At 44.6% G+C, this 12,588-nt stretch overlaps 1 protein-coding gene across 4 annotated transcripts in view; it reads right to left on the minus strand.

Moving 5' to 3' along the window:
* Positions 1–12,588, minus strand: part of gdpd5b (glycerophosphodiester phosphodiesterase domain containing 5b) — a 46,278-nt gene that overhangs the window by 3,047 nt on the left and 30,643 nt on the right. For 3 of the 4 annotated variants that reach the window (XR_008834944.1, XM_056441854.1, XM_056441855.1), the window contains exons 7-15: positions 11,507–11,600; positions 9,983–10,128; positions 8,540–8,622; positions 6,973–7,123; positions 5,205–5,426; positions 4,389–4,546; positions 4,128–4,275; positions 2,873–2,955; positions 2,161–2,175 (exon numbers count right to left, since the gene is read on the minus strand). Coding sequence is in view for 3 of the 4 variants with exons in the window: in XM_056441854.1 (XP_056297829.1) it covers positions 2,161–2,175; positions 2,873–2,955; positions 4,128–4,275; positions 4,389–4,546; positions 5,205–5,426; positions 6,973–7,123; positions 8,540–8,622; positions 9,983–10,128; positions 11,507–11,600 (1,100 nt within the window). In the remaining variant the exon portion in view is untranslated. The remainder of the gene's footprint in view (positions 1–2,160; positions 2,176–2,872; positions 2,956–4,127; positions 4,276–4,388; positions 4,547–5,204; positions 5,427–6,972; positions 7,124–8,539; positions 8,623–9,982; positions 10,129–11,506; positions 11,601–12,588) is intronic. The other variant, XM_056441856.1, reaches the window with a different exon arrangement.

A 12,588-nucleotide genomic window follows, 5' to 3' on the forward strand; every position in this document is an offset into this window, starting at 1 on the left:
TTGATCTAATCTGTCTAGCGTGACCAAATGACACATTCCTATGAACACAACTAATGGCTACAACTGTTATTATAAAGTAGTGCCACATATGTCAGAATATCACAGCGTGTGCTGCAGTAACATATTTGCAGAAATGCAAAAAAGTCACAGAGTAGAGCCGTTTTAATTCCTCCCTGCAGCCATCGCATCGCTGCTGAATATATCTGAATTAAAACGACACAATTAAATTACTGAACATTTTGCTGCATTCGGTTTTCACTGAATCAACATTTGTGAGTTGTTGAGAACTGCATCCTCGCTTTAATGGAAGGTCTTTATTTCAATTACTTAACTGAAGAGCATTAGTCAAAATACACTGGGACTAATGCGCAGAGGACATCAGGAACAGAAATGCAAAGCAAGCTTAGTTCATCAGCATCAATAAGAGGCACTTCCCCTGATGAATTTAAATCCATACTTCATTTTGGACGTTGAGTCGTTTGGCTTGATGAGATGGATAATACATTTAAAAAGTCACTGGCGTCTTAATGCTGTGGATATTTTGTGCTGTCTGGGTGGAAAGCGTTAGTTGCATTGAGCCCACAGGGAGGAAGACGCGAGCTCGTCCCTCTAGAGCAGGGGTGGCCAACCCGCGGCTCGCGAGCAGCATGCGGCTCTTTGCCTGGTGTCATGCGGCTCTTACGTTCATATCTAAGTTTGTGTTTTTTTGTATGTGCGTGTTCGCTTCGCTATTTTTCGTCAAACGCGCATGCGTGAGATGAAAAAAACGCAAAGTTTCCCAGTAGGGCACGGGTCTCAAACTCGTGGGCCAAACGCGGAAAGACCACATCCGAATGTCGAGCGGGCCGTTCTACGGTGGGTTACGCGAATGAAAGTGTCCGAAAATCAAACACTGCACTTACGCCATGAACGCCGCATTATGGGCAGCTGGATGTCCCGCACTATGGCTAAAGTAGTTTACGGTGACGCTTTCTCCAGCCGCCCTCAATTCAGCGGACACGGTGTAAGAGCAGCGTTGCGGGAGAACCGCATCCGAATGTCGAACACTCTCTTCGGCTAAAGTGGTTTATTGGTGGGCGTTTGATTACTCCAGCCCCCCATAATGCGGCATTCATGGCGCAAGTGCACCGTTCGATTTTCGGACACCTGTTCTGATTGACACCATGTGAAGGAATTGCTTCGAGTGGCAACAACGGAATTAAGCCAGATTTGAAGAGGATTGTTCAAGGCAAGGAATCCCATAAATCCCACTAAGCAACACGCATAGTAAAAGAAAAACGCTATTGTAAATTATTCTATTTTTGTTTGTGGACTTGGTTGAACTGAGATAATGTGTGTTTGTGTGTGAGACAGTGTACACAATGTTCATTGTTGAACATGACAGACTTGTTGTCTTAGTACTGTAGGAGTCCATTTCTGTCATTATCATGTTGGTGTGTGACATTTACAACAAATCTGGTTGATCAGAGGTGTGTGTGTGCCACATATGTGTATGATGTGGCTCTTTGCGGTGACACAGTAAAAAATGTGGCTCTTAGTCTCTGACTGGTTGGCCACCCCTGCTCTAGAGGAATGCGGCAGCAGCGCAGTACAACGATTCAGGTGAGACAGAGAGAAGAGAAAGAGGAAATGATTATGGAAACAGTGGAGGGAAAAAAATCGGATGGAGTTTGATTAGATAATAAAGACGGCGGCAAACAAACAAAAACATAGAGGAACTAGAACGGGCACTCGGTAGAGCGCATACCTTCGCATATCACAAGATTGGGCATTGAATTATGAACATTTTGGCATTAGTTGCATGCCAATTGGATAAAAATTGACCGTGCTATGTTAAAAAGAAGATTTTGACCTTTTCATGACCTTGACCTTTGACCCGATCGATCCCAAAATCTAATCAAATGGTCCCCGGATAATAACCAATCATCCCACCAAATTTCATGCGATTCGGTTTAATACTTTTTGAGTTATGCGTGTAACACGCATACAAATAAATAAATAAATACACGGCGATCAAAACATAACCTTCCGCATTTTCAATGCGAAGGTAATAATGGAAAAACGAGAGAGGAGTCAAAAGAATGCTTGAACAAGAGAATGGTGGATGGAGGAAGACAGAAAGGAGAGAAGACTTTGGGTCGGAAGAAGTGACCCAGTTACCTGATCACGTGATAGCTGAGAGAGGAGGCCAGAGTGCAGCAGAGGAGGAGAAGAAGAGCATGCACATCGGGCAGAGGAGAGGGGACGAGGACGAGGCAGAAGGACAACAGAAGGACAAAAGAAGGCGGGGAGACAAGAGAGGTCAGTTTAGAAGCCAGCGGAAGCTACTGGAGCAAACCAGCACCAGAACCTTCAAAAAAGAGCACAGGAGGAGGAGGAAGAGGAGGAGGCCATCTGTCTCTAGAGGGTCCCAGAAACAAACAGAAGCACTCCCTCCTGCAGAAAGAGGAAACACTGGAGGAGTGTGACACGTTAGCAAGAGAAGACACGCTCATACAGAGGACATCTCACCTGGTGCAAGGAGAGAGACAATACAAAATAAAACGGGTTCCCTTGAGGCGGACGTTATGTCGCGTTCTCTCCGGCGAGGTCTGCACGAGCGACATCGTTTAGAAACACAAGCGAACAGTGTGAGTGTGTACGAGCTGTTGTTCTAACGATGTGTTCCAGACGGAGAGGTAAACGGCAAAGAGTTGTAATTACTGGTGTGTGTGCGCCGCATGTGGGAGAGGCACACACCCGAAGCAAAAAGACCAGTCTTCTCTTTTCTCTCCAAACACCAGCAGAAAGAAAGATGCAGGAACATCGAGCGTCTGCGTAAAGACTCACGATAATGACTCGACAGTTAAAACCCTCAAGCGGCTGTACTTACTTCTGGAAAATGAATATTCCTATGACTGCAGCAAAGGAGATGAGGTCCACAGACACCCACATCAGGCAGTATTCATGTGGTCTCTGGGAACACACACACACACACACACAGTTTCATAGCACAAGCCACGACTGGGAGGTGCTATACACCACCTTGTGTGAGCGGCAGCATCCACACCGTCTTGTATCAATACTTCTGCAAATGCATTTTTGAATACATCCACGATTAAAAAGGAATCAAAAAGGCCTTTTAGATGTGCATTCTTATGAAAATGCATTCAAAAAGACAACGCACTTGAACACTTTTTAAATTTCTTTATGTAAGAAATGAATTTCCTTTTTGTTCCTCTTTTATCTTATAACCTTGGCGATTCTCATATGCATCGGAGAATCGCCTTCCCACCCACCCTTTCTGTGATTCACGCACCGAGTGGCGAACACAAGTATCGCCCTGCAGCTGCTTCAGGTGAAAGCAGGTGAGTTTTAAGTTAACACAAAGTGTTTAAAATAATAATAACAAGAGAATAAGGATGATGGGGGGGAAGGTACTAACACAATACAATAACAATTCTGACAACAATATTTGCCCTTAAAATGTCCAGGGTGCCAGATATGTATATATATACTTATATGTGTGTGTGTATATATATATATATATATATGTATACATGTATGTGTATATATATATATATATATGTGAATACATGTATGTGTATGTATATATATATGTATGTGTATATATGTATGTGTATGTATATATATCTATATACCCCTTCTGTGTGTCAGTGGTTAGCAATCAATCAGGGGGTTGGTGGTTCAATCCCCGCCCTAGTCGATGTGCCCTTGAGCAAGACACTTAACCCTGAATTTCTCCCTGTAGCTGTGTCTACAGTCTTCCCCGGAGTCTTTGTGCCTCACAGGGTCCATTGGACCTGGTTGTGTCTGGAGCCGGTCCTGGCTCCTGGGCCCTGCCTCCTGCCCCAGGCCTGGCCTCATTGGCCTCACCTCCTTCGCGATGCCTCCTGCATAATGTTCCCGCCGCCATGGCACTGCCGATACTTCTCATTTCTTCCTCCTTCTGTTTACATGGATTGTGGTCCATGCCAACGACTCATTATTCATAATTTCATAGACCGCGTTGTAACTCTGTACCGCTGTTTTTTCTGATCCGTTGCGAGACATTTTCTGAACAACAGTGCGTGATTGCAGAGCGGTACCCGAGAAAGTTCCATACACAGAAGCTAAGCGGTCCTTACCATGAGCCAGATGGGGTAAGACACCTTTTTGAGGATATGTGAGGCCTCGGAGGAGACTGAAGACACCCCGCTGCACCAGAGCACCGAGTACAGCCAGGGCTCGTTGATGGTGTAAAGAGTGAGGTTGATGTTGCTCTGGGAGAAGTTTCTGAGAGCAATCACACACATTCAGGCATGTCTTTAAGTATACATGTGTCTGTTAACAGATAACAACTTCAGAGGTGTCTGTGTGTGTGTGTGTGTGTGTGTGTGTGTTCCTACCCGATCTCCTCTGTGCTGGCCTGGTTGTATCGGAGCAGCAGCCTGCTGATGCCGTACTGTTGGAGACTTTGAGGACTCCGTTTCTTCACTGAGGTCTGGATCAGAGCGGGAGCCAGCTGTCTCACCTGAGCTCTGTGTTCATCTGGAGTCCACATCACCTACACACATACACACACACACACACACACACACACACAGCACACAAGACCACAGTTATGCTCGTCTCAATAAAACATTTTGTCATCAACATTTATGTAGTGAAGGGTTACAAATCCACATTAATAGGTAACGTATCCTATTACAATGCTTCTCTGATATCTTATTTAAACATTACTTCTTTTTTTTTCATGTATTTTTTCTACGAAAGCCAGCAACGTGTCAATTTCTGCTCGTCACATTAAATATAAATGTTAAAAATAAACTTTTGTCTGGCCGTGAAACGACTTCATTAGGTCTGGGCAGCAAAACTACTGAGTTCGGCTTATTAAAAGATCTTTAATTGGGTGAAAGTAACTGTGGAAGTGCCGTTACTGAAGGATGCAAGTTGTGTGATAAATAAATCAACGGTAACTTCTGGTTCCACTTGGGGAACAAACTGCGGTCCTCTGGCGGAAAGATCAGTGTTTCGTGGACCCATCCGCCGCCCCGTGTGGACTATTGCGGTCTTTATACGTATTTGTTCATGATTAAAAGATAACAGGATTTTGATTTAAATCACATTTGAATAAAATATGTTCAGAATACACAGCCAGACATCATGCTGCGGGGAGGACTAAACACAATATGGACCGGGTGTGTCTATATTCAGGTACTGACCAGGCTCTGAGGAACCCCAGATTGCTGCACAGCCTGCAGCGTGTCGTTGATCCAGCTGTGGTAGCAGGGGTGCGTTGGAGGAGGTCTCCTCAGCCAGAAAACCACCGTGCTGTTATGATAGGAAGCCAGCTTCAGAAGCTGCTCCAGGCTGCACACACTCTGGTTGGCAATCAGACTCCTCTCCCGCGGTGACAGGCCGTGCACCGTCCAGAAAGGGTCCTCCTGCAGCACAGGGAGAGAGGATGGAGGTGTGTTTAATGTCACAGTAAATACAATTACAACATGGCAACGACACGAATGCTGCTATATATTCAATTGTGGTTTTGGGAAACCTGTGGAAGATATATACAGTTTTCTGATACTGGAGCTCTCATGAATAAAAGCATCAATGTAGAAAAATGCAAATAGTGGAATATTTTCCCTTGTTTCCTCCTCATCCGTTCTCGCTTCACTGCTCCCTGTCCAAGCGCACAGGAGGTCAGATGCTTCTTATTGAAGTCAACATTGATGTGCTTCGCTTCACCGTACTGACTCAAAGACACTTCAGTGTGGTTATTTTATTGACGCTACTATTACACAACCACGACACAGTAAAAACTAGAATGGGCACTCGGTAGAGCGCATACCTTCGCATATCACAAGATTGGGCATTGAATTATGAACATTTTGGCATTAGTTGCATGCCAATTGGATAGAAATGTATCGTGCTATGGTAAAAAAAAGATGTTGACCTTTCCATGACCTTGACCTTTGACCCAATTGATCCCAAAATCGAATCAAATGGTCCCCGGATAGTAACCAATCATCCCACCAAATTTCATGCGATTCAAGAAGATTTTGACCTGTTCATGACCTTTGACCTTGAACCCGATCAATCCCAAAATCTAATCAACTGGTCCCCGGATAATAACCAATCATCCCACCAAATGTCACGCGATTCGGTTTAATACTTTTTGAGTTTTGCGAATAACACGCATACAAATAAATAAATAAATAAATACACGGCAATCAAAACATAACCTTCCGCATTTTCAATGCGAAGGTAATCAGACTCCCGACAGCGAATCGGCATAATTACGCACAGAAGTCGTGATGCGATCCCCAGCCGCAATCACACGCAATGCAGATACACTGAGAAGTAGAGTGCGGAAAAACAACAACAACCAATACTGAGGTAGCAATCTGATCTCATAATACACGTCTGTATTTAGAAACAAAACCCACACAGTGAAGTGTATACAATTACAAATAGTTTTCGAGTCAGTAGACTGATATAGAAAACTACTTGACTGGAGGGTAGTGTGTAGAAGGATTAAAGTGGGGCACGGCGAAGTAGCACACTGCACAAAAAGCATCTACATCACTGGATCGTGCCCCAAATCCATACAAATGCTCTTCTTCAGGAACAGAATGCCACGGTAAATGCATTTACACAATCGAGCCGGTCATTCCTCCTTTTCTTGGAGTGTGCGATATCCCGTGTGGGAGGGAATCATTCGGTACCAGAGAAGGCAGCATTTCTAAACAGCTCTCACTCCTGTTCGGCCCACACGTACTTAGAGCAGGTTGAAGCACTCGATGACCCTGATCCACTCGGCATTCAGGAGAGGTCCTCTAAAGCATTAACGGAGCTCAGTAGTTTGATGACAGCAGGGGACGAGGACGCTCGTGTGATCAAGGTCATTATCCCCTCGAGTCACATCACTGTATTACATCACACTGTCAAACAAAAAGCTAAAAAATAGCTTCATGAGCAACATAGAACTACCTTCAGGAACCACTTTCCCGCGTTGAGTTGCTGGAGATCTGTCCAGTTAAAGAATGAGGCGTCTTGCATTTGCCTGTCCGGGAAAACGTTCTCTATGTCTGTGGTCCGCCGCAGGGTGTGGTCGTGCATCAGGAAAGGCACGCCATCCACACTGGTGGCGAGAGGTGGGAGCAGAGTGATGAGTCAGGCTGTTGATAATATTCAGCATTATATGGTAGTTCTGGAGAATCCTGGAGGCCGATTGGTCAGAGTACTGGGAGACTGAGTACTGCGTGTTCATTGTTGGGCAGCAGTGTTCATCTGTATCATTTTCTATAACCCTGCTGACATCAAAGACATTGGATCGCTCAGCTGCTGTCGCTCACATCTTAATAAGAATTCAAAACAGACTCAAAAAGGTATTGTTCTCTGTAGTTCATGTTCAGTTAAGACATAAAATATCTCAGAGAAAGGAAGAGGAGGCCGGATGAGAGTTCGGCCCAATTGTCAGGTTTGTTTCCTTGAAAAGCTGCTGCTCAATATTTGAATACCAAATACCAAGACCAAAAATCCCCCCATATTTTTCAATGTTTGCTATTCAAATTAAACTTTGCTTAAAAATAATGTAATTTCTGTCGTGTGTGTGTGCATGCTGCGTGTGTGTGTGTAAACCTGAAATGCAAACAATCAAGTTAATGAGATAAAATACTGAAATGATGAATGACAAACAGATGAAAACTGAAACCAGCACAGCATGAATAATATGTTGGTTTATTGTAAGCGTATGAGTGTGTGCATGTTTCTTGGGGGCCCTATAACGTAAATCATTAAACTTTTAGGGGAAAGACTTGGTTTAAATTGAGGTTAAGGGATAGGATTAGGATTAGGATGGTAGCGGTTATGAAAAGGGGGTAGGGTGAGTCCCGAGGAAACAATTCTAAGTCGATGTCATGTCCCCAAAAGTCATGGAAACAGTGATTCTGTTATAAAACCCTGTGAGATCTGTGATCTGCTGCAGGAGTGGAGTCTCACTGCAGCTCTGGCTGTCGTCAAGTCTAATTACTTGGCACAGTAAGGAGCTCACCTGTCAGCGGGCTGCAGCGAACACACACCCTTTCACCTCTCCTGGGACTGTAACCGTAAACACGCTACGCTATTAAATTAAGGCCGACCCACAAAAGCAACAAAGAAACACTCCTCCCCCTCTCTCCCTCCCTCTCCCTCCCTCCCTCCCCCCCCCTCCACATACACCCACTTACCATCTTAAACCATGGACACACAGTTTCCCCCCCCCCCACTTCCTCTCCTCTTCTTCTTCTTCCTCTAAGTGTGTCTCTTTGAGCGCAGCCTGTCACATCCAATTATGCAGGCGATGCCGCGCCTCCATCCACTGCTCCTCTGTAGCGGATCCTTGCTACGGTCGTACGTCAGTATCGCTAATCGCTTGTTTTTGTGCAAAGGACAATATTTATTTGCCCATTTCTCTTCGTCAACAATCATTTTTTTTGAAAGAGACTCCATATGTAAACGCTACTTTACGATAAACATTTGTTGAATCATGTGTTTGTGTGCGTGTGTGTGTGTGTACCTGATGGCAACGTCAGCTTCCAACCCAGTGACGTCCATCTGCAGAGCTCTCTGGAAGGACCACAGTGTGTTCTCTGGAGCAAGCTGGACACACACACACACACACACACACACACACACACACACACAGTAAGGACAAACACGATTATTACATGGAGTCCTTTAACAAAGAGCTATTGGGTGACTTTCTGGAAACCTTGCCACTGTTAAGGGAACTGTTTTTTATGCCAAGATACGAATCAATAATAATTTATCTCCGTCTATCAAGCAGGTTATGCTGCAAAGTCAAAAGACGAACATGGATGAGGCGTCTCACAGATGGTTGTGAAAATAGACGCTTTCCTGAACACACATTTCATGAGAGCAGCGTTGTGAATTGCTTTGCAAATCTTCAAGTCCAGGTTATGACCAATACCACGTCAATAGGTTAAGCATCACTTTCTAGAAAAGCACCTTCCTAACATCCCCTGTGAGTAAAGCTCATGACTGGGAAATGCAGGATAGGAATGATGCGGTCATCACTAGAGAGGAGTCCTTCTGGGAAACAAAGTCCAGTCACGTGGCAGAGTTTCTCACAGCCACTCCTAATTTTAGACCCCACTGTGCGGATCGATCGCTTTACACAAACACCAGTGTGAGTATCAGTCATGAATAACCAGAGATCTACCTTCATTTTCCTTCCATGTGTTGCATAATACCGAGTCAGACATTGTGCCAAGTGCATAAATCCTTCTTCGGGTAACGTTTAGAAGCATTAACTATCAAACATAAAGAGCAACAATGTGCTTGTGTGCGCATACGTCAGAGTTTAACGCAGACTTCGAATGCATACTTATCCAACACGCTCTAACAAGCTTTTAAATAATGTAGTGGGGTCTTAAATCAGATCTGGGAGAGAGAAGCTGTAACAGAAAACAGCAAAAAGAGGGCAGTAAATATGATCATAAGCAATCTATATGTTCAATAAAGAGATGCCAAGTCTCACACACACACACACACACACACACACACACACACACACACACACACACACACACACACACACACACACACACACACACACACACACACACACACACACACACACACACACACACACACACACACACACACACACACACACACACAGTTTTGCCAACCACGAGGTCATTCATAGACCAGAATGGACGGGGTAGAGAAAGTAATGAGAAACAAAAAGCTACACATATCTAGAAGGGCAGCACAGTTTTCCCCTCTGCCTTCACCAAATCAGACTCAAGACACTCTGGATTAAAGGGTTCATATCCGCAGCGGCTCAGTGTCATCAACATAGCTTGATGTTAGAGGTTTTTAACCACCTGTGAGGCTGGTATCAGGTCGCTGAAGGTGCCTGGCAAAGCATATGTAATATACATTGTTTCATATTCCAGCATTCAGATTGGACGATGCAGGTCAGCTGACTCACCATGGGAGCTCCCTGGTGGCCGATGACGTCAGGCCGTTGTTTGAGGGCGTTGGGGTCCATGATGCAGGGGGAGGTGATGTACAGGGGCACCATGTAGAGTCCCAGTAACACACTGAGATACAGCAGCACGACCGCCACCTGGAACACTGGGAGAAGACGGGTGATTAACTGTTATATTGTTCGTTTGACCTGCAGTAAAAAGAACATGTAAAAATAACAACAAAGAAAATTGATTAAAATAATTTCCATAGAGAAATAGTTTTGCTCCGATAACATCGTTAGCAGCTTCACCTGCGAGGCCAGTGACTAATGCAGTATATTCGCCAAGCTTGTTTCCAGTTTTCTCTTTCAACAATCATCCAAAACAAGAACAGAAATGAAAATAATTAAAACCACAGGTCTGAGAGTTTGTGTTTTGATTTGAACCCAGAGAAAAGTGTTATGCGATGGAGGCGTCTCGGGTTTCTGAGAGATGCCAGTGGTGGCTGTGAATGTCGGTGTTGTTCAGTTCGGTTCACAGCTTTGCACAGTATCCAACAATATTGTTATCAGGGGCCAAGAAGATCCACTTTCCACTGCATCCACCTCTGTTCAAGAGAGCGACTGAAGGCTGAGTGTCGGCACACACACACACACACACACACACACACACACACACACACACACACACACACACACACACACACACACACACACACACACACACACACACACACACACACACACACACACACACACACACACACACACACACACACACACACACACACACACACACACAGCACACAGCACAATGCATTCGTTTCAAGGTCAGCTCTGGGGTGAAGTTGAGAATATAACTCTTGTTACACACAGGGACTTTCATCTCCACACACAGACACTCTCACATGCACACACACACACACCCTCTTTGGTATTCAGACTCTCACTCTGCATTACAGCAGAGATGCTTCTCCACTGCCTCGACCTTTCCACCTCGTCACGCCTCTCCAAAAGCAGAACCTTAAATGCAGCTCAGGAATTTTAATTGCTTGAAATATCTCCCACAGTACAAAGTAAAAACTGCTTTGTCCAATTTGAGGTCATGAAAAAAAAAAAAGACGAAGTAAAATCCTCTTAAAGCTTAAAGTATCTTTAGATTAATTCAGTCTTAGTTCAGAAGAAATGTCATGCTATCTGGCTAAAATGTCTTCAGCAGACAATAAAACTAGCGCAGAAATAACAGACTTTCAGTTCTTAGCAGCGAGAGTCAGAATACACACTCGGAGCTACTTTATCCCTCGGACTCCCGATAAGAAAACAATCCAAGGTGTCCTGGCTTGAAAACATCACATGAGCCCGAAGGAATGTTCGTTATCTCCGACACCCTAGGTGGAGGTCCTGGCCTCTGTCTGCACAGTGTTAATCATTCACCACTCTTCCTTTGCGCGTGTGTGTGTGTGTGTGTGTGTGTGTGTGGCGGATGGGTACGGCAGGTAAGAATTACTTTTATGTTAGTGTGTAGTGTTTCAGAGGTAAGCGTACTTGTTTTCTCTGCTCGGGCGACCTGTACAGCCACGATCCAGGACAGAGCTGTGACCGCAGCGAGAGCCCCGATGTGCAGGAAGGGACCTGTGGCCTGGACAGAGGCGTGAGGCAGAGAGTGGATGTAGAGAAATGGAGATACAGGGGGAGAAAAAATCATTCAAAAAAAGGGAATCGGGGTTTAAGAGAGATGACGGTGAGCAGAAGAGAAACAAAGATAAAGAGAGACAGGCATTGAATTACAGACATTATCTGGGGTTAAGACACGGCTCACACTATTCAGAGATAATAGCTATAATTTGTAGAAGCATTCAATGGTAATGGCTTCGGTTTCAGTGGACTTGCGTGTCCACATCGAAAATCACACATTCGTGGTGGTGCAACGATCTCACAGGGACACACTAATTATAAGCTTCTCAAAACTCCTTGGATATCGTTGAGCTGTTAATTGTTCGTAGGGTAAATGGAGATCGATTGACTTGTCACCACAATGCATGCAATTTAAACCATTACCCTTTTTTCTTCTTCTTATACAGCGATATATGGAAATATAATCCCGGACAAACAGGAGTTGTAAATTATCCACACAGAGACTCTGCATGTTTACAAACAGTCGCTGCTGGACTTCCTCATCCAGGATAGAAGTTGTTACAGCCCGACAGTTTTATCTTGGACGGACAGTATTCTGAACGGACAGAGAAGCATCTTCAGTGGCAGACTCCTGTCACTGTCATGCTCATCGGACAGGCTGAGGAAGTCCTTTGTCCCCAGGGCAATACGACTGTACAACGCCACGCAGAGGGGGAGGAGGAGGGGCTTCTCTGCATGAGTCTACCTCGGTCTCCCCTCCTCTTCTCAGCTCTTTATTTTTCTATCCCACGGTCCATCTTTTAATCTTTTTACTCTTTTTACTAGCCCATTGCACAGATTGTACTATTTATATCACTTTGCACACTGTGAACATGTTCTCCCTATGTGTATTGTTTTTTAATACTATGATTCTACTGTGATTTGTGTATGTATGTTTGTGAGTTAAGTTAAGTGTATAAGCTACTGGATGACCTAAATTTCCCTCGGGATTA

This window comes from Pseudoliparis swirei, chromosome 20 (genome assembly GCF_029220125.1).
Source record: "Pseudoliparis swirei isolate HS2019 ecotype Mariana Trench chromosome 20, NWPU_hadal_v1, whole genome shotgun sequence".
NCBI classification, from domain to species: Eukaryota; Metazoa; Chordata; class Actinopteri; order Perciformes; family Liparidae; genus Pseudoliparis; species Pseudoliparis swirei.